The sequence below is a fragment of the Paramormyrops kingsleyae genome, chromosome 21, assembly GCF_048594095.1.
Source record: "Paramormyrops kingsleyae isolate MSU_618 chromosome 21, PKINGS_0.4, whole genome shotgun sequence".
Taxonomy (NCBI): Eukaryota; Metazoa; Chordata; class Actinopteri; order Osteoglossiformes; family Mormyridae; genus Paramormyrops; species Paramormyrops kingsleyae.
Genome location: NC_132817.1, coordinates 11,729,518 through 11,752,420, shown reverse-complemented (window position 1 = coordinate 11,752,420; position 22,903 = coordinate 11,729,518). Strand labels below are relative to the sequence as shown.

The window sequence follows — 22,903 nt, the reverse complement described above, 5'->3', positions numbered from 1 at the left end:
AAAAAGTGTACGGAAAATAAATACCTGAGTTAAAATGGGACTAGATCCCGCTACAATGATAGATGAATATGCATAAATTCTATCGTATGTTGTCATTCTCTTTAGTTTTCTCCCTGCTATGAATTATTCATCCGCGAGATACATTAACGATCTTATAAGTGAGATCGCAGGGAGCGGCCAATGCTACTGCTTTCACAGACAGAAATGGCAAAACAAAAGCTTTTCTTCGTAAGGCAGTGATTCACATATAGATAATTATACGCTTATATACGCCTTGCGTCCGCCTTTAAAAAGTGCCGTTTTCATTATATTTTTCCCAACTACAGTTCTAAAGGGGCGCAGGAATCCAAATATTTATAAAATCTGAAGACTATTTCTTTGCCCAGTGTACGAAATTTAGTTTCGATAGGTCCGGTCACTTTTCCTTTAAATTGCTTTAGTTACATAACCAGTACTGGCAATATAATAAATGTATAGTTCGGTTTGTGTCCATGTGTGTACATGTAGGCTACTAGGCAATATAATAAGCCTGTGCTATTTTTCAGGAGATGCATGTTATTTAAATGGATAAAATATTCCGAAATTTCCATCACACTGCGTTACTGATAGCTGAAGCTCATCCTTCAGTCGAAACCTTTATCTGCCCGTGGGTTCGCCGTACCAATAAAACTCCAGCTTCAGCTGCTCCATCACCGACTACAGAAAAAGGGGGTTGCCTGGGAAACGGCCGCATGGCAACAGGATCAGAGCCTGGGGGTCTCTGCCGCTCGTGCTGCTCTCATTTTACATCACATCTCCTCACTAGGTGGTGTGCAAGCCACTGGAGAATAGGCTTAATCACACCATAGTGTGAAGCTCTGACAAAACAAGCCAGGACCCCCCCGCCCCCCCTCCCCCAAACAGGGGCGCTGCGTTCTGGCATTTCAAGCGTAGGATCGAGCATAAATAATACCGTTCAATCAATCTTGGGCAAATAGGAGAACATCTTAGATGCGTGCGATGGTTGCGGTGCAGTACTTGTGTTCTTTTGCCCGGTGGCTCGGCGCTTTGATTTTCAGCGTCTGCTGCGTCCTGTCCTCTGGCTTGTCTTACGGAAAAACTGTGGACAATGCATGGATCGGGATGGAGAACGTCGTCAGCAGGCAAGGGGACACGGCTCTCTTAAGGTAGGAAAAGTGATACAGTCGCCAACTGCCCAGCTCTTTTTTTATTGTTCTTAGCGTATTAGCAAGTGACAGTGGTACGCGGCAGCGAATCTCGGCGCTCTCAGTCCGAGACTGCGTATGCTGCGAAGAGCCGGTGTCAGCCACAATTTTGGGTACTTTTCCCTTCTTACACCTGTTCCCCCTCTAAACTGGGTCATCTTGTGACGTGACAGAGCTAGGAGAGGTCCGGCTTTCACTGTGATCGCTTCCAATTCGACTTTGTAACCTTCCTCCCTCAACTCGGAGGACCGACGATGAGAATTTATTGAGATGTCTTTTAGCGCTCAGACACGCTGGTTTTATATAGATGGACGTAAAATGCCTCGGGATACGTAGCTCTTCGGTTCGATATTGTTTGGCATGTTTGTCAAATGAGGAATTGGGGTTAGTTGAAATGGGACACAATGTACCGTGCTCGACTGCTGTAGTTTTAAAAAGCCCGAAAGCAGCCCAGTCTTCCAGGTCCCTCATACATACACAACGTCGCATTCAATTCCATGGAAAGAAAATGCTGTATGGACGATTGTTTCAAGGAAAGCGAACTGCGCAGAAACACCATCTTTCACACCGTGCATGTGGGGACGGCTTTTCTTTTCTGCCAAGCCTTTCTTCGCGCACCTACAACTCGGTTACCTCGTTCCTCGTTAGTTACGAAGCCGGATAATTATCCGAAACTAGTTAGTGTAACATCCTTAACTTTTTGAGCTATAGATTTTTTTCTACAGTCTACAAGCCTCGTTGCCACTTGATTCTATGTCTTGTGTCTCACGATCTAATAAAATTAGAAAAAGGAACTCCTAAAATCTGCAAGATCATTAAAAGGAAGACCCAGAGTTGCGAACATGCATTAGTGTCATAAGTGCTGTAAACTGGTAACGAGTTCTCATCGCAATCCATAGAAATACACCATGAACTTGAATACAAGCCTTGATTATACGGGGCGAGTGCGTTGCTTTACTTTTGGCTGTACTTATGCAAAACTTACGTGTCCACGAAAGGGCTGCAATAACTTTGGGTCCTGTATGTGTCTTTTTGTGTCATTCTGATCATTACATTTTGAGCGTCATGTTGATTTGCCTACATATGATGTAGGCTACTTAAGCAGCAGTAGTAATAGTAGCAATATATCTTAAGTATTATCTTCTGCCGGATTGCTCATTTTAGAAAGCTGCCAGGCAGTTACCAGTTCGCTAGTGCAGTGCAAATCAACACCCCCCCCCCCCATCTGCCGTTTTAACTGCCAGAGGCGAGTGAGTGTAACGTATACTAACGTTTAGCAGAAACGATCGAAATAATCTACGACTATCCGACTATCCTATTCAGCTTCGCCTAATAGTTTACTAATCTTGTGGTATACTCGTGTTTCCGCAGGAATAATATTACGCTGCAAATAATAATAATTTTTTTAAATTAATCCAGTTTTTGGTTTATACTGTAGCTAGCACGTATGTTGATTCATATACGTATTAGCCATGTTTTAGGCATTTATGAGACAATGTCCAGATTGGTGACTAATTCCGTTAAAATAGCCGCTTGCTCGTTTACTGACGGCTGTAACAAGTTAGCCACTCAAAAGAAGGACATCATATTTAAGTGTATTAAGAAAGGGTGCTTTTAAAACGCTGAGAAATATGTGAGTACTAAGAGCTCCGCGGAATCCTCTTCAGTGAACGTGTCTTGGAAAATCTGGCAACCACAATCCACAAAAGTATAGCATAGGTGTGGTCCATGCATATTCATACTTCCCTAAATGAATGATGAAAAAGAATTCATTTCAGTCAAACTGTGCGTTTTGGGTCCGTTTATGCTGTGTGATGCTTGTGCATATGCTAATTTCAGCGTTTTCACAGAACATCTGCTCTTTTTTAGTCGTATTTTTAGCTTTGTGGAAAAAGTAACCCCGGCTTCTCAGGTGATCTGAAGCGCCGATCGGATCGCCTCTACTTGCCGAACGGTCAGATCGTTACATTTTATATAAAGAGCTATTCTGAGAATGACGGGTCATTTGTGTTTGATCCGTACATGTAGGCTATTCACACCCCCCGTTCCTTGTGGTTTAAAGTTTAAAACCTCTAGGAGCTGCAATAAGCAACAAATTGCCCAGGGGTCGAGTCCTCCTCCGTCCATCCCCCGGGCTCCTCCGTCCATCCCCCCGGCTCCTGGTGGAGATGTCAGCACCCCGCATCCTTACGAAGTCAGTCACAATGGGGACACGATGTGCTGAGTCACGTCTTGAGGTCCGCTGCTGTCCAAATCGGCACACTCTGCCCCAGTAACATAGTTCACTGCTGATCCTGTCTCTCAGCCACGAGTGAGTCACCCCGATAAAAGCAACAGCTGCATAAATAAAATATGAAATGTCCTCTGCGTTCCCCTTTGAAGTATAGTCCTTCGACTAGCGAACTTTGGGAATATCTTTAATTAGTAAAAACACTATGCGGAACTGCACTTTTTAATTATTTCAAGATTTTAATTAAAGTAAATAAAACTGAAAAGTGAATGTATAGGTGAACATTGATCTGAAAAACTTCGATTTAATGACTTATTCTAGCGTACAGGTTAACTTGGAATCCTACACTCGGTCGTTTGCTGCCTGAATCCCGAGGCATGATTAAACACGGGTTTAGGCCTATGAAGTGTATGTAAACAGGTTATAGTCATGAAGAACACGTCTTCTTAAGGCAGTAGGATATCCTAAGAAAGTGCATATACGTACAGTTTGATATTAGGCTGGAGGACATGTGTTCCGAAAAGACTTTAATGAGCTCAGCATCATCCAAAATGCATGAATTTGCCCTAATTGCTACTCTACCTTGTTCAAAATAAACAGGATCCTGATCTAAGGACAAAATCTTAACGATCAGCATGAATGGCAAAATGCTTCAGGAAGCCCTCGTACAGTCAGGGCAAAATAAATCTGTACGTCTGTCTCCCTTAAGCCATCGTGCTGTGTTCTACGCCCTCGCAGGAAAGCGTCAAATGATTGTGGATCGTAAGAAGTCTTTATGGGAATAGGGATGGAATCCATATTTTTATCTGTTCTCATAAGCCTTGCTTCTAATGCCTGCACACCGGCCACTCTGTCAGCATTTGACCATCAGTCGGTATACAGAAGGGTCTTGAGATTTATGTCGACATTCTTTTAGTGGCGTAGCAGTCAAAGAACAAAATGATGTGTTCAAATCCTGAAAGGACATTGATCTTGCAACCCCGAGAAAAGATGCTAAATGCTTAGTTACTTGATGAAGTAGCTACATTTAAAATGTTTTTAATCATTTCCGTGGGATAACGCTGTCTGCAAATTGTTTATTAGCACTTAAGGAGTTGTGTTAAATGAGACGTACGCTTAGTTTATTTACGCTGCAGTGGACCAGAATCGCATTCAGGGTGTATCCCAGCCTTGTGGCCTGTGCTGCTTGGGATAGACTCCAGGCCCATTGTGACCCTGAACAGCATAAGGGGTTAGAGGATGGTTGGATAGTTGGGTGGGTGGGTAATCCATTTACAGGAAGGCCAGGCAGACAGATGTACCGCTCGCTCCTCGGTCAAAACGGCAACATCTGCGTCTTAAAGGCAATCATATAAAGATCAAATTTCTGCCACAAAGGCAAAATGATAGTCAATGAAAAATTACATATTCTTGCTCATGGCCAATGACATATTAAATCTATTTTTTATTTGTTGCAACCTTATGCATTTTAGCAATACCAGGCTAAACGAAAGCTAAACATAAAATGTAATAGGGATGTAATTTTGAACATATCAGCCCAGCGAATTCAGTTTTAGGGGGCGACAAGCCAGTTTTTTAGTGTTTGAATTAATAGAGTGATTGTATACTGACTTTTTAGTTTCCGCAGACATCCTTCTCCTGACAATCTGGGGGCGGGGGTCTCAAATGGTTAAATAATACTAAAAAGTGGTGTTCGCGAAAAGAAGAAGAAGAAGCGGTGAGGCATGTGAAGTTACTTAGCCGTGTTAGGAGCGACATACTGCTCCAACCTGACAGATTGGGCTGAGAACAGGTGGCCTGTCCCTGATAGCACGCTTGCCAGAACTTGGATCCAGTCGGTTGGGTAGGCAGTCTGTGAGAACCCGAAGACTTCCAGAGTAGCCAGGGTGTGGATGGGTGCCAGCCTCCCCTTTAAAAGCACGCGCTGTGTCTCTCACCCTGACAATGCATCTCTGCCCCCGTCACATCCCAGGTTATGACTCATGAGGCTCCTGACTTACGTCCCCACAGTCGGTTTCCGTGAGCCCTGGCAGGCGGTAACAGAGCCATCGTTCACTGGGAGCATGGCAATCCATGTGCTTTCCTGTCTTGACAACGACACGCAGAAAGCAAGCTGAAAAATGCTTTTCAGGGCGGTGACATGAAGTCTCATTACACCGTGGCATTAGTGCGTTCTTATACTAGCAAATGCCGCCGACAAATTTCACATCTGAGATTCCCCTTTTCGGCGCGATCGCGGGGATGCAGATGGTTTAACACTAATCTGATTGTTTGTGGATTATTACCACTTTGTTTTGCTAGTGAATAGATGCACGGTGTTTCGTGCTTATCCAAGGCGGGGCGGGGGGTGAATCAGATTATATTGTGTTCGCAGTGATCGTTTTGTCATTTTGATGTGAGAGAAACATGAACGGCGTTTTATGGTTATGCTTTGGGTTGGTGCAGAGCAGCAGGCATATATGCCTCTGTAGTATTACATCATTCTTGCATCATCCTTATGTTATAAGAGCATTAATTTGGAAATACTGTAACAAATCTGGATGGACTGTATGCTAAATTTCTCAGAATTTTGCCCCTGTATTACCACCCGAACTAGTAAAATTCAACTGAACTGTACCGTTATTGGCAGGTGACGTAAAACAAAAGATCAACTTTACCATAAATGTTTTTCTTATTTATAATAACGTTCGATTAAAATGGCTACATGATTTTAATAAAACTAAAATTGATTCACGGGCTCACCTCGTAGAATGTCATACGCTCGCCTCATGTAAAACTGATTCGTTTATTCTTCAGAGCAGCGCGGGTGCTTGGGTCGTGATTTCGCGCGTCACCGCGCCGCTCGCCCACGTGCACGCGAGGTCATTCCGTTGTCGGCCACAGACTGGATCACCTCCATCACATGGTGGTACTTCCCCGATCAGACGTTTTGAAGAATGACAGAGGCTAACGGCGTCAGCTGCCCCTACCCGCATATGTCCATCAAGTCATCACGTGACCCATGCAAGTGCCATTCCCGATCATTATGATGGCAAAATGATGACATTAGCACTGCCCCAGGAAAGCTGAGAGGAGCATTATGTTACGTAACTATAATAAAAATACGAGTGCGGGAACGCTTTGTTTTGCAATCTGTGGTATGAGACTGGGGGTTGCTTAAATGGACAGGCATAATTTCAAGGCAATGACCACCAAGGGGATTTGGACAATAGAGAGACAGGCGTTCGGATCCCCCACTGGCACACAGAATGAATGGCCAGCCTGGAGAGGTGCGGGGTACTTATTAGCTGGTGTTTACTGCCTGGTTTTAGGAGGAATCAAAACGACTCTTTAATAGGAAATAGCATTTGTTAGATCATTAACGATTGCGTGCTTCTGGGCTTATCTCCTAAGGACGATGGAGGACCGCCAGACCGCACATATGTGTTTTCTGTGAGTAGGCGATGTCACGGCTACCGGTGTGCGTGTGACCGTGGTGAAGATGGCTCGCCGTGCTGCCCGACTCGGTGCGTGCTGGTTATACCGCCGCGTGCGTTTCCGGGAGACTGTGCGTCGGCCAATCGTCCCCCCCTCCCAAACCGGGTTCCTCGGACCTGGAAGTCGCTGCGTGAATCCGGTCTCGAGTTTCGGCTTTGTATATCCACACATACGTGTTGGCCATCGCCCCAGCGCGCATTCAGAGTAATACACGCTTCACCTACTGCAAGCATCGTTTATTGGCCACATTCACAAGAAATAAAGCGTAATATCATCTAGGAAACGTGATCGTGACTTTCTCGTAGCTTGAGGGATTTGCACTTCTTGTACGGTCCGCAATATTTGACGACTTTTGAAGGATCTTATCCACCTGAAGGAAAAAAATAGCACACGTATGATGTCCCTGCTGGTACACTCAGAGCAGAAGATCCAGCCTGCTACAGCGTTCTAAAATCTCCATCCTTGACTCTGGATGGTGATGAATAGTATGGCGATGTCGCGAGTCATGCTGTCAGAATGTGTTAGCCTCTTCACCAGTTTAATTAGCACGTCGCCCGGGCTAGCATTGCAACAGTGGTGCAGATCTGAGTCACTCTTGCTAGCTAAGTACTAGGCTGTTGGAAGCAGCTTGTGTTTGCCACGCGGATAAGGCGAGCCACACCTCTTTGTTTCCTGTCGGGGTTGAGAATCTCACCCTTCAGGAGCGTTTTTTCCCCCCCCTCTCTGTCTCGCCTAGGAACGTTCACAAAGGTTCGGCCTGGTTTCAGCCGGGGCCGCGATCGAATATTCCCTTTGAGCGCCCGCTCAGGCAGGCCACGTAAGCTTGACTTTGGCAAGACATTTGAGAGGCATCCAAGTCATTTGAGAATGCAAGGCCAGGGCCGCCTCGTTTGCAGGCTGGAAGGACGGCGGGGGGGGGGGCGGTAGCGGAGGGCAAACGGCCGGATCGATATCCCCGAGCAGAGACTTCGGGGGGTGAGGCCAGAAGGCGCGTTCCAGCCTGCCTGCAAGGCCGGCTTTGCACACTTAAACACAGTAAATAAAGACGGCTGGACAATTTGTCAGAGATTTCCCTTAGAGGTGCTGCCCCGGAGTAATCTCTGAGGTTGCGTTGAGAGCTTTATGTCCTGTTGCGTAGCATGGAAGGCCACAAGGTGGTTTAGCAAACAGACTTCTCATCTGAAGTTTGTGGATGAGCCTGATATTGTAAACATTTAGAAAGGGATTTGCTTGAATATTTACCTGAACAACCTTTCTGTGGTATCATAGCCCAGAACACAAGGCCGAGGACATCATGCCAGACACAGAATAACAACATGGCCGTTCCTACTACATAATGACAAATAATATTAATAATGGTGGCAAAACTAATTTAACATTTTGGCACTGCTTTGTGTCTGTTGATGCAGCAGGTAACAACCCCACTAACTTATTTGACACACTATTGGTAGATAATAAGTTCTGTTTGACTGCAGTTTATTTTGGGTAATTTCATCTCCTGTTATGTTTTGTAAACATAAATATAAAATTACTTGCAGAAATTTCTCATGTCGTGATGTGATATCCTGCAGCCCTACCTCCAGGGACTTCGGCTGGGATATTTACCTGACGGTGATGTGGTGACTTCATTCACCTTTGACCCCTGGACACCTGCAGTATCACGATTCTGTAATAAATAGCTGCAAGGAACGGCAGGTTAAAAACATCAACCTTCATTTCAGTGCCTTTTATATGTGGCTTCAAGAGCCATGTGTCGATAGGATGAAATCAAACACGTCGTTTCACTCAGGCACTAATTAGGACGAGGCATGTCGGCATTTAACGATGAACCTGTGAAGTCAAACACCTGTGTTTCCTGTTTGAGCCACCTGGCCGTTTGCCAAATGGTCTAGCTGACTAACTTGCCCACGGATAACAAGCTTGATGCTCACTTCGGTGGGGGGGTATGAATTCCATGGCATTTTTCCAGACTGAACCCTGCTTTCTTCGGGAAGCCTGATGAGTTTTAAATGATGTTCCCTGATATCTGGTTTGCTCAGATATCTACAAAACTGAGGGGAAAACTTTAAGCACAAAGCATTGATTGTTTTTTTTTCAGAATGAGAGCTTCAGACATCTCAATGTAGATACTGTAATATCCATGGAAGTCTACGGGAAAAAGCTGGTTTGTTCTCCCCGGTCGTCAGGGGGGGTTGCAATGTGCTCTAGAGTACCCCCCCGCCCCCCCCTGCCGCTTTGCTCCTTCTGATGTTGTGACAGTGCTGAGAGGTGCTATAGGCTACGAATCTGTTTCCTTTACTGAGGCTTTGACAGTCGCTACAGGAAGCCCCTCTGTTTACGCGACAAGATGATTGCATGTGCAGGGGAGGGGCTGCAGCAGAGCGTGGCAGGAGGCTGCTTTACCCGCTCCAGCAAGATGGAGACTCGAGACAGAGAGCGGAGAGTCTTCTCCCATGGAGAGTCAAGTAAGTTCATCTGGTGACAGTTAGTGACTCATAAACTCTAGTGGAGTCTGACTCAAGTGGAGTTTTGTCTAGAGACGTGATAATTCTCATAATGCTTCTGGAGTTTGACATAAAGTCACACAATCAAGTGCGCCCTGATGTTGCTCAAGAGTGGAAGCTGACGTTGCCTCTAATCGGGGCCCACTCTACCTGTTCAGGGGCCTCCCTACCATGGAAACTCATGATCGGGTCACTAACTCTGAAACGCAGGTAATTCGGGGGCCTTAGGCAGCTGCCGATTTCGCCTGATCCAGGATCCGGCCCTCGGCCTTCTTTCATAAGACATATGCTCTTGGCTTATTCATCATGATATGTATTTGTGTGCGGATTTTGTTCTTCCTATGTCACTCGGGTATCCTGCAGGTACTCCAGTGTCCTGCAGTCTAAATACTTGCAGTTTGGCTGGTCGCCCTAAGTGTATGATGCTGTGCATGCATGTCGTTTGTGATTGACCAACATCATATCTGGGGTATGCTCCTGCTTTGTGCAGGAGTGCAGGATGGATAGATGGATGGATGGATGAAGTAACATGTAGCAGTGTATTATGCATCTTTGCCAAAGTGTAGAAGGTCATAGGTTTAAATTCCGTGGCCGGCAAAGTAATAATACCATCACTGGGTCCTTGAGCAAGGCCCTTAATTCCAACTCCTCCAAGGCCTGGCTGACTCTGCTCTCTGATCCTCACCTCGACGTCACGTTGGATGAACGAAAGTACTAATTAAATGTCAATAAACAGCTACTCATCTGCTTGAGTAAATAATTATTGTTTCTCTGTTTGATCAACTTAAAGCTGCATCATCCATCCATATAAACGAATCCACATGGTCTGTTTGGATATTCGTTTCAAACAAACATCTGAAGTCGACAGCGTTCTTAGCTATGTTATATGTCACAGTGTGTTTCTTAGTGCCTGATTTTTGTATGTAAAGATGGTGGCATAAAGGGTGATTGACTGTCCCAGCGATTATTCTACCCTCGAATGTATTTGCTGCTCTTCAGCTGACTCCTGGTGGGACTGGATTCCCATTCAAACATGACAGCGGTTTCTTGACTTCTCCGCTGATGAAGATGCCACTTGGTTTTACTTTAACTAGCATGTGCACCTGAGATGTCCAGTAAGATGCCAGTACGTTTAGCTAAATCCTTCTACAAACCAAAAGTCGAGCAAGATCTACACAAGTTGTGATCTTGAAGGCACAATTTCGAGACCTCTACACACTTCTAAATTAATCTTAACTGGGTCGGCACCTGTGTGTTTCTGAGCTCGCTGCAATACATGTAGCAATATCACAGAAGCATCGCTAACGTTACCAATTGTAACTGTACGCCCAGAGCACTCAGATCTATTAATTAATCTAACTTCCTAGGAAATTTGATCTCTCTTTTTTAAGCAATGGGGCTGTTTTGTCAGCTAATTGTGAAATTGTAATTTTTCCTCACAGATTTCCTGATATTCCCATTACCTCTGGGTTTTTATTATATCCAGAAACAAACGACAATGGGCAGAAAAGGGAAGGAAAGTTTGAGGAAAACTGGAAATAAAAAAATATAGTTTAAAGACAACTGTGAATATCTCCATAGACATTTTGAATGGACTGGATTAAAATTGTATTAAACAAGAGGCGATGTTTGATAGTATCAACGACATTGTAATTATGAAAGTCTTTAGGCCTACCTTAGAATACTGAAAATTGGTTAAATCTTTCCAGAAAATATAACCAGATTCATTATCTGGATAAATTTTTTGCCTGTTTACAAAAATCCAGGAAACGTTTTGAAGAGCCGCCTAATTACGCTTGCTGCAGGTCTCTTGGCATGCAGGCCAAGGCTGTTTCATTACAGTGTGCACGTCCTTTATATCAAAGCATCCTTTAAATATTTGAGTGTACGTGTTTCAATATTGTCTCAATGTTTAGCTAAAAAGTAAACCAATTAAACTCACTTCCCTATTTCTAATTCTCTCTAATTCTCTGCTATTTTGTTTATTTATTATTTTATTTGATGTTAAAAGGAGCTGACTTGATAGCTCTCCTTCATGTGTCTATTGTTAATTGTAAGAGCTGATATGCTCTATAGATTATTTTTCTGAACTAAAGAATAGCTGTTTTTCTTTTCATCTGGGCTCTGGGAAGCTTAAATACCGTTACCACTGCAATTCAAGGAATATTGATCAATTCTTAATTAAAGCTAGTTTACACTCTCCATTTTTTGGGGAGTGCAGTTCGCTCGATATCTTATAATTCTAATTAATTTCAGCCTTATTAAGTTTGCCCTGTTTCTTGCCAAGGTTTTTGCAGTGAATTTAAGATGCTATTTTAGAGTTTTACAAGTTTTACTGGCTGGAAGAAAAAAAAAAAAAATTTACAAAACATATTGTTTCCCCCCTGTAATTCCACTTAGTTATATAAGTTGAATATTAGTTGAAAAGGATGATTACTGCTGGAATTTTGAAGAATTACTTAATAGCAGAAATACTGTTTTTGATTTATAGGATAGTTCATGAATGTATGAGCATATATGTTACTAAAATATGTTTGGAATTTGCCAGCATGGTGTAAAACTGGAATTCTCATGTCCATAAGTCCTGGTTATGTGACGTTGGATTCCTTTTTAGAACAAAATTCCATATAGGGGTAAGATATGAAATACAAAAGAAGTATGTAAGTTTGATAACCTCCTGGGAAATGGGGAAATTCTTGGAATAAGTGCTTTACAACAATAGCAGTTCTATGGTAATAGTACCTCTGATTGTCTGTGAAAGCCCTTACACCCATTATCCGTAACAACGTATGCAGTACAGGGTCACGGTGAGCTGTTCCAGGGAGGCTGGGGTTACCCTGGAAGGGATTTTCACGTCCAGTGCAGGCGGTAGTTTGTTAACATGCCCTCTATATTTTAGTACTTTGTTTCTTAATGTCTCACGTTATTGGATGTTTAGTTCCTCTTAATAACGTCCCTCTGAGTTCTTTAAGATCAAACCACTCCTTAAAGCAGGGCAGTGAGATGGACAAACATACACTGCAGTTTGTGTCCCTCCCTCTAGGGGGCACTGTCATCATTCTTCATTAAATCAATAATAAAACGAGCTGGTGACCTTTAACCGGAATGTCTACACTGCTATTTAAAAAAGCCTGAGAACAGGCGCTCCTCCGTATGGCGGGGGTATTCCCGGGGCGGCTGGGAGCCCTCATGCCAGCAGGTTGAGTCCCTGTCATTACACAGACCCAGCGTGGTGTCTCCCGGTGGCCGAGAAGGGCTTTCCATGCCTAATAGCAATTAGATCAGCTCGACATTTGTAGAGCAATCTGGCGCCCCCCGCAGGGTGGGCTGTGCCTCCGCAGATGCCTACCAGGGTGGCGCTTGCAGCTGAAAATCAAGGCGAGCAGCAATGTCTGCTTGAGAAACCAGGGAAACCCTCTATATGATGTTATTTCGAGGGACAGGGAAATTTAGAATAGCCACTAGAGGTAGTAATTATCCCTGAATGCTAATGGCAGTAATGCAGAAGCAGCCCACAGTTAGCATGCTAGCATGTTAGCAGCAGGCGCCCAGCGCCTTTCAGCGGCACGGGGCTGTCCTCGTGCAGCGAGTGCCTTTATCTCACACTCACGCGCTCGGCTGTTCTTGTTCGCCGTCTCACTTCAGCTTCCCGCCTGATCGCTTCATTCTCCTGCAACCCCATCTTTACTGGCGTGGCTCTGCTAGTCGGAGGTGGTGGGGGGGGGGGGGGGGTTTCTTGAAGTCCCTCTGGGGTCCTGCTTCATATCAAAAATACCCAGTGAGCTGGATGGCCGGCGGGTACTTCCACGGCCTACTCCGTCCCTCCCCCGGCCTCACTGGGTCTCGCTATGTGCGCGGTGCGTCCACCCGTCGGCCCCGGCGCTAAGCCCCACTTTCACGAGGCTAATGTTTGGTTGCCTGTCTGCCTGGCCATAAGAATTGCCCCAGGAGGATGTAACGGAGATGGTCTTGATGACAGGGTGCGAGGACTGAAGCAGCCGCTTCAGCTTCAGGGTAAAGGACAAAGCACGGGAGGGCAAAACGGGGCACAGCTGAGTGTGGGCCCCCCCAGGCCTGGGCGTGTCTACTGGTTGCTGTGGGAAAAAGTGGATGTTAGCTAATTGTGAAATGAGACACAGGTGAGGCGGGCTAACCATGTGACCTTAACCCTGACTCCACCCTGCTGCCATTCGTCTTCATAGTTTAGTGGCTGATTCTCCCAAGCATTTGCTACACGTGTCACTTCCTGTTGACGTGACGGCACCAGATCGGATATCCCTTCCAGCACCTTCCTGTCTGCTTGCTCCCATCTGTGCTCTTCCACTTGGCTTATATAGGGCTGCAAGCCTCCTAGTTTCCTCAAAAAGCACAGAACTTGTTTCTGTCTTTTTGTTAAAAATAAAGCGGACCCATCCGTCTTCCGTGAGCTTGGCTCTAGTTCGTGGTTGAGATGAACCTGGAGCTTGTCCCAGGAGCAACAGATATAGCAGATTTAGTCTTATAATAGTAACTGACAAATACTTATTAATTATGTATAATCCCATTAACAATGTTTTTTCTTCAGATTTGTTGTGTAGAGGGTCGTAAGATGCATCAAACAATGATATATAAATCTACCTTTTGTTTGGTGAAAGGTTGTTTATAAATATTAAAACTTCAACATCAACAGTTTTATTGGCGTAATGTGTAATTAAACCAAATTTTATGTTTTTAGATTTTTGGTGCAAAGGTGGTCATGTGTTACTGATTATGAAGTCATTCTTATGCTTTTATACTGTTAAAGTGTAGGACTTTTGTGTCTGGACCAATATTGGCTGGTTCTGATCATGCAGATGTTTGGGCTGGTGTGAGTTTGGTCAAGATTTTTTTTAAATAGATTTTATTATTGTATGACACAAATGTACACTGAAGGTATTTAGTACTTGTCAAGAAAGGACCTCACTAACGTGCTTTCACACGACGTCTTGGCTAAATTGGCAATTAATCCCTCACGTCCGCAAGGTTAATTCACACTTTAAGTGTGAAGAGCTGCTCTAACACCGCGTTGAAATGTAATATCAGCCAGGAGAGGGGAGCAAGCTTGAGCGGCCCAGGTGGGGTGCGTGTGACGCTGGTGCGTGTGACGCTGGCGCGGTGTCCCCACAGCTGCTGCTCCAGTTATTCCGGGCAGGCGAGCGTCCAGATGGGAAACCCGCCGGGGTTTGCGGCCGGCAGGCCACTGCCGCTTCTGCCTTTCAAAAGGCGGCCTGTTGGCACTTTTGTTGACGAGTACTTTCCGGAATCGCTGAGAAGATCACTCTGTGAGGAGAGGATGAAGCCATATCAGACAATGTCTGCCTGGCACTATAATAATAATAATAATAATAATTAATAATAATATTCTCTTTTAATGATGTTGTAATGTATCACAACACACCCATTGACTCTATTGTGAAAGGCGCTATATACAAATACACTGAATTGACTAATAATAACAATAATAATGAATAAGTGCTTTGAGGGTGTCCTTCTGCTTTGTGGCCTGTGCTGCTGGGAAAGGCTCCCAGCTCCCTGTGACCCTGACTGGGATAAGGGCTTAGAAGATGGATGAATGGATGGATGGATGATGATGATGATGATGATGATGCTGTGAGGAAGCGCCATTTATCTTGGGAGGGCCGGCAAGTAACCCGGACAGTGCATGTCTATGTGTCCCAGCAGTCCTTCATTCTCAGCTGACTTTTTTGCAAATTGGCCCCAGTAATCCAGACCAGAGAAGGCCACAGCAGAGTGTGTGGGGGGTGGCATGTGGCTCAGAGGGCTTAGACCCCACACCTGTGATCAGCATTTCACTGGTTCAAATCCCCTGCTTGACAAACTGATGTCGTCATTGAGCTTTTGAGCCAGATGTTCCCGGGGTCTGACTGATCCTGATTTCTAAAAAAAAACACACATCACTGTGGATACAAGGCTGGTAAATAAATGCCATGTATAATGTGCGGTGAAACCTTAACTAAACCGCCAGTGCCGTGATTCCACTCAGGTTTCCTCAGAGTGAATGGAAACTTCACAAGGCAGCAAGCTAAGGTTTCCATCCATTCAGCGGTCTTCTAACCTGTATCCTGGTCAGGGTTACAGAGGGGGCCAGGAGCCTATCCAGGCAGCACCGGGACACCCACATGATACAGAAGACATTACCACCGTCTGTGGGACACTCCTCTGCTTCTGATCTGCTTTAGGGTCATTGTGTTGACTAGCTTGTTACCTCCACCTAACATCTAGCACCTATTATCCATCCATCCATCTTCCAAACAATTTCTCCCGATCGGGGTCACAGTACCAGGAAGACAGATGCAATTTCTTTTTACTTTCATAAATAATACAATGTTTTTGCTGTTGTTGATTTTCCCGGTGTGTGGATTTCCCCAAAATCTACTTTTTATCTCGGACGATTTCACAGGATTAACTGGGGATTAACCCCCAGACTGAGGCCAGAGACTGGAGTTCATGGGGTCCGCCTCTAAATGTACATACCAGGTTATAAAAGGGCTCCATTACAGAGTGGGACTCTTTGAGAGGTAGAAGGCTGCCTGGATGAGGAATTCCGGTGTGGATGTGAAGGGGACGTTACTGGAGCTGAGATCTCATTACCGATTTGTAAAGCACGTAAACTTTTGTGTCCGTGGGTTTCAAAATTGCAAAATAAATGTGTTTTTTCTGCACACGGGAGGGGAGCGGTTTACTGATAATGTGTGACTGAAATTGCTGATAGTGCCAGAAAGAGATCCGCTGTTTTCAGATGGAAGATTCATTCACACAACCTGAGGCAAAATAACAAAGAAAATAAAAACGGTCTGTGTCGTAAAAAGAAAAAAAAAATGTTTAGAATTTGAAAGAGTCACAGTCAGGAAGATTCCAAGTGGCTCCTTCAGCCCTGAGCGAACATTATGACATGATGCGTCATCGTTAGTGATTCCTGCGTGCCCCAAGGACAATCCTGAAATTTCAACAGGGATTCTTCTTGGGGCTGATGTGGAAACGGGGCTGGTGTGCGGCTCATTGGGTTACAATGCTGTATCAGAAGGTCCACACCTCAAATCCCAGGGTCAGTAGAGAGATTTTACTGTTGGACCCCTGATCAAGGCCCTTAGCCCAAACTCCCAACTGCTCCAGGGGCTGGTTGCAAATTGTACAGTGCTTTCTATAAAAGAGTCTTCGAAACATGTTATATTTAGGAAAGTTTTAGAGAAATAGCCTCAACAAACCGTCCCGTGAGTCTCTCGGTGTCTGAGGTGTGCGACACTATTGACGGTGATCTGTCTTTTGAGTTAGCTGGAGGCGCCCTTGTCATTAGGAAATGGGAGGCTTCAATGAGGACACCAGCAGTGTGAAACGAAAAAGAGGCGAGATCTAAAATCCAAACCGCGTCGCTCTCCTGCAAAAGGCTACAGCTAATTCCAAACTCAAAGCGCATGACTGAGGACTGGCTCTTAAACAGCCTGATATTTGCAGACTCCTGATGCCAGTCTTGCAGAGAGGCCAGACGTGCCGCTAGGTATGTCAGCAGATCCTCTCTAGGAGCTTGTCAGAAACAGGCAGGCTGTACGATACCCCGATGGGTCCCGCCCGCTGCTCCGGGCCTCGAGGACCTCGCTAATTGGCCCGCGTCTGACTAAGGAAATCACACCGTCAAGCGTTTAGAGTACAAGGGAACTGAGCAGCTGACGTCAGGTCTCCGGTCTTTCGTTCTGCCATGGGCGGATCCATCGCGTTCTCTTATTGACAGTCAGCAGCTCTGAATGGGGGGGGGGGGGCGGCTGCAGAAAGCAGGACAGCAGAAGCAGAACAGCCTTTTATGGTGCTTTGGCTGCTGTTCCCCCTGAAAGGATATGCGGGTCCCTATCCTTGGGGTCTTTCAGAACAACGTCATGAATCCTCTCTTGAGAGAGAGCTCTGCTTTATTGTTGTACCAGGAAAAATGTACGTCCAATTATCTGTTTATTATTTATCATTCCTATCTCACTTTTTCTCCATATTTTCTCAACACATTTCAATTAAACATCACCTTATGGTCTGTGATTTTTTTTGTGTGTGTTAACATTGATGTAGAGTATTTTACAATGCAGACCAGAAGCATAAAGCACAGTTGGGGTCCGTTCTTCTAACACCATCTGAAAAATGACTCACAGCTCCTCAGAGGTTCTTGTCCCGTGGCTCGGAATTAGCGACAGAACGCTAACGGCAATGTGACTCCCTGGGGGAGGCCTGTCCGCTTCTGGAGGCCAGCGGCTCCGTTTGCCTCTCGGAGAATGAATCCGTTATATCCGTACTAAGGACACGGAAAGATCTTCAGATTCAACAGAAACGTCACTCACACCGATTCTCTTTTAACCATAGTGGTGTGTGTGTGTGTGTGTGTGTGTGTGTGTGTGTGTGTGTGTGTGTGTGTGTGTGTGCGCGCGCGCGCGTGTGTCTGTGGATTATGTTTATATTATATTGTGTGGACCAAACCTTCCCCACGATGTAATAAAAACCTGTTATTTTGACATTGTGGGAACCATTTTTCAGGTCCCCACAAGGATCTGAGAATGCAGTCAAAAAAATAAAAATGCCAGAAGTCTCATATTGTGTTTGGTTAAGGTTAAGGCTGGGTAGGGGTTAAGGTCGTCATGTTAGGATTAGAGTTTTCCCCATAGATACAAATGGGGAGTCCCCACAAAGATATAGTTACAAACCTGTGTGTGTGTACTTTAGCTATGCCCAGAATAAGGATGAGGTCATATTAACAGCAAAGCAAGGGTGTAGATTTGGGTGTGGACGGCAAAGACCTGTCCCTACCAATATTGTGGGAATATCATGTGTGTGGTTTTTTGTGAGGGGGGGGGGGGCGTGTTTGGGACTGATTTGGTCCCCATGAATTCTGAAACCAAATCTATGGCTTCGCAAGACAGAATGGTTAAATCACCTTCAGCATACATGTATATACACATATATAATATAATTTCCATACACGTAAAATTAAAATCTAGTTCATGGCGCCAAGTTCCTCGTAAAAGCAGCAGGACATGGACTCGTAACCTGGATCTTTCTGGTTCGGGTCCCAGGAGAGGCTCGTCTCTGTACCCTTGAGTGAGCTAGTTAACCTGAATCGCTCCAGCTGTGTAAATGGGTTAAAAAAGTGTCTTCGGATGAAAACATAAGCTGAGGCGTGCAATTAAAAATTTAGAAGAAGAATCAGTCTAATGGATTGCACAAGTAATATTTCATTTTTAATTATCACGCCTTATCGAGCGAGCGGGAAAGCGAGCAGTTCACACGCGGAAAGGAACTGGGTTCAGTGCAGGCCGCAGAGCCAGCAGGAAGTTCATTTAATTAGAAGGATGGAGCTTTGATAACCAATCACATGACCAGTGGGATGGATCACATGACCACTGACCTTTCTTTTGTCCAGGTGCTACCTGTCAGATGATCTCTCCAAAGGGGCGTGGTTAAACCGCTCCAGCATCATCTTCGCGGGGAACGACAAGTGGTCTGTGGATCCTCGCGTGTCGATCGTCTCGGGTACCGGCAGCAAGCACGAGTACAGCCTGCAGATTCAGAAGGTGGACGTCAGCGACGATGGCCAGTACACCTGCTCCGTGCAGAGTGACCAGAACCCCCAGTCCAACCACATTCACCTCAGCGTCAAAGGTACGCCCAGTTCGGGCTTGAAGCTCTTCCTGACCGCGACCGCCCTGTGATGACTCAAACTCTGCAACCAATATGTTAATAAATCTGACAAGTTCAATATTAACAAACCATTAGCCCCTCGTACACGGCCACACTTCTTCTCGCTGTGATTTTCTTACTCCCCTGCCAAGACTCCACTACCCCTGAAAGGCTCATTAATTCATCACCCATACCAGTTGGCAAATTTGAATATGCTAAAAATTTAGAATTAATTTTATTAGATGTTCGCTCAGCGAAAAGACGTTTTCAGCGCACAGACAGTCACTGAAAAGCTTTCCGCGAGATTGCAGATGCTATTTATCGATTTAGATATTATCTAAAGTGTGTTTTATGCCCATGGCATCTCTAATCTCCCTCGAATTAGAAAAAGTGCCAACAATGATCTCGCCCAGAGCTTTGCGTTGCCACGGTAACGGTCCACACGTACCCAGGCCGTCGGAGATCTGCGGGCCCTGTTGTGTCTCTTAGTGCCTTTTCAGGTAGAGTATGAGTGGGGGGCAGTTAAACGGTGCAGATTATCACGGTCGGTGTCCAACTGTTTGTTCTGTATTCCTCGGAATGACAGGAAGCACACGGCCGATAGCAGTGAATGACCACTTCCGTATAGCTGGGGTGCAGGTTCAGATCCATACTGGCGCTGCCCAGAAATGTATTATTCGCTTAAAACATGCTTTGAGTCACAGTGACTAATTATCTGCTGGACTTCTCTGAATAGAGTGCTTCTTCCAGCCAGTGGTTTTGATGAAAATCATTTATTTGATTACAAACTTAGTACTTACACTACATAATTAGACCTTTCAAAAGTGATGTTTTGTGGTGGAAAAATGATTAGGTCGGTTGTACAGTAGCGCTTTCAGCAATTTCAGCGTTTCCTATTAAACGGTTTTTGTTTAGCATTTTGTCAGAATTCCTACGCACGCTATATCCCGTGGGCAGGCGCGATAGATATTGGACAGGTAACTTTATTTTCTCAGAATGAAGGTCGATCTGTAAGGCTAACGGTTTGGAGAGGGAGGTATAGATCAGGGTGAGAGGGTCAAAGGTCACAGCACGCCATTAGTGGAACGGGCCAGAGAGGCGCTGACACGGCGACAGAAGGGGGAAAGCAAGTCGCGTTCACTATAGCTGGAAGGTCGTAGGGGTGTAAGACGAGGCCCAGGAAACAGAAGAAGACGAGAGGGAGGACAATTGAAGGGTGGAACTTCAGAGAACGAATCTGCAGGTGGATATCGCAGGTAGAGGAAGCACACGTGACCGACAATGGAGGGCTGACAGATGGGACAGATAAGTACCGTACCATTAGCGGGGGGGAGTCACTGCAGGGGCCACAGGAAGAATCCAACACGGCTATTTCAGGGGTGTAACATGGCCTAGCATTAGAGTGGAGCCAATAGACAACACTCACAGTGTATATGTAGGTTTAATGTGGTTTATGTAGATTCTTCATACACCTGTGTGTTTTCGTGTAGGGAGTGCGATCGTAAAAGATCGTTAATTAGAGCATAACATAGACACAGGACATGTGTTTTAATGCTTCAATAAGGAGTAACAGATACACTCAAAGGTCGATGAGCGGTTTGTAAAAAGGCTTTAGCACGAGGGGCGTTCAGGTAAAATCCACCGTTGTCCTGGCCGTCGTGCTGCTATATTTGTTTGTTTATTTTCTGCAGCCATTTTAGATTCTATAATCTCCTCGTAATGCAATTATGGATTAATGTAGAGGGAGGCAGCAATTAGATCAGGACAAACTTCAGCCGGGGGTCGGGCGACTGAGGAAGTCCGAGAAAAGACATAATGCTTCCCTCTAAAACCATGAGCTAATGGGCTAACAGTCATTTCAGCTTAATGCTTTGTTAAGGAACTGCTGTATTTAACATATCAACTCAAAAAATGGAAGGACCAAAATCCAAGATCAAAGGCACTTCGATCCCAGCATGAGGTGCCCACGGCTTCAAGCAGATCTCATCCCTATTTTTGGTGCTGTCAGGTGACGCCCATGATTTGGCCTCTCAGGAGATAAAATGCGCAGTGTCACGGCCGGGGGTCTGTCGGCGGGTCGACGCCCAACACGGCGGTGAGACGGGCCCGTAGCCGTGTTGGCGGACGCCAGTCCTTGTGCCCGCGGGTGGCCGGTCTGACAGGACCCGCTCCAGAGGTCCACTCCGCCGTGACCAAGAGCGTGTGCTTCACAGGTCCTCAGGCTGGTCTTCCCTCAAGGACTTTCCTGTGTTTAGTGCTGCCCCCTCTCACCCTTTCTCTCAACAGGACTCCCTACTGATTAACCCCCCCCGTCTCATAACGGATGAGCTTGTGCCAGACGTTACTCATCTGGGCCAAGCTCTGCAGTAGCTGTTGGGCCTCTGGGTTTTCAGTCTCACACAGGCCCCTTTCAGAAGCCCTGTCCTGTCTGCTCTCCCACACACTACTCATTAGTGAAATCCCTGTTTTGTCCCCCATTTCCCGTTCCGGCTGTAAACCTCTGTAGGTCTCTCTGACTGATGTAGAAGCTTCTCCATTTACCTCCTTTTTGACTCTTTTAACCTCAGTTTGGGGCCCCCTTCACTGTGTACTGATCAGATGGCAGTGTGTCAATGGAACATTCAGACATTTAACTCCGCCCCCCCCCCCCCCCCCCCCCCGTCGCCTGCCTGATGGTATCTTCCCAGATTCGCTTTGAATGCACCATGGGACCTTGAAAACACTATTACATTTTTAATGAGGGGCGGTCACCATATTGTGTGACATATTTTTCTCAAAGCAGTTGGCTTCACATGAGCAGTAAAGAGTTGGGTGCTCATCCAATGGGTATGTTTTTTTTAACAATATTTTTCCCCTCAGTTGTGGATTATGTGGAAGAGTAGAGAAAAGCCCCATTAAAATGAATCAGAAATTCAGGCTGTTCAGGTTCCTTTATTAGTCAGACAGTGGACATTCACTGTGACTACATACCTGCAGGGCCCTGGGTTCACCTCCCAGCTGTGTGTGTGTAGAGATTCCTCTGTGCTCTTGTATCCTCCTGCAGTTCAAACACATTGGCTTGGGTGCATCTGTGCCTTTAAATTCTCCAGAAACTGTGAGTATGTCCCCTGTGAGCAGCATCCTTTCTGGGGTATCCTGTAACATGTGCTTCCTGGGATAGACTCCAGTACAACGCTATTACCGTACAGGCCTGAATATAAGGGGGGTGTTTTTTTTTCTCCCAAAAAATAGCATCTAAGAAACTGGGGTCATCTTATATTTTGGCCAATACGGTATAATCTGTACAGATCTCAGGTTGATCCTGGATCTTCAGGGCCACTTCCTCTTCCTCCATACAGTATCACAGTACTAGGTACTAAATGAAAATCACAATACTATCTACAAAAGTAATTCCCATATTAATTCTGAAGCTGAAACACTATCAGTGTATACTGAGTTTGCTGTTAAGCAATTCCCTTTAAATGCTGGAAGAGACATAGGTCTGTGTTTAAAGATACAAGTGGGCAACTGTATGCGAGAAGTGAGAATGAGTCGCTCTGAAATTTGCCTACAAAGCACCTTAGACATTTGTATTGAAAATACAGCAGTTTGGAGAATGTATTCAATTAACTATATAATGATCTGTAGCACTAGAAAAGATCAGTGACACCCTTTTCCTTGACTTTGTATTAATGAATAACCTTTTAACAACATCCTTGGATCAGTCACATCTTTAGGGGGGGAGGATGGAGAGAGTTCACAGTGTTTTCGGGTCTTCTCCACATCCAGGTTTTTTCCTTGAGGTATTTACTAACTAGAAC

General features: G+C 45.3%; 1 protein-coding gene and 1 long non-coding RNA gene across 2 annotated transcripts in view; one reads left to right on the top strand and one right to left on the bottom strand.

The window, feature by feature from the left end:
* Positions 1-804: 804 nt before the first annotated feature.
* LOC111847677 (neuronal growth regulator 1-like) overlaps positions 805-22,903 on the top strand; it is an 81,022-nt gene continuing 58,923 nt past the window's right edge. The window contains exons 1-2 of the mRNA XM_023819090.2: positions 805-1,166; positions 18,847-19,085. Of these exons, the coding sequence (XP_023674858.1) occupies positions 991-1,166; positions 18,847-19,085 (415 nt within the window). The 5' untranslated portion in view covers positions 805-990. The remainder of the gene's footprint in view (positions 1,167-18,846; positions 19,086-22,903) is intronic.
* On the bottom strand, positions 7,134-8,679 carry LOC111847678 (uncharacterized). Its single transcript, XR_002839149.2, has 2 exons — positions 8,518-8,679; positions 7,134-7,282 (listed from the first exon to the last, which is right to left on the bottom strand). It is a non-coding gene; the product is annotated as an uncharacterized lncRNA (long non-coding RNA).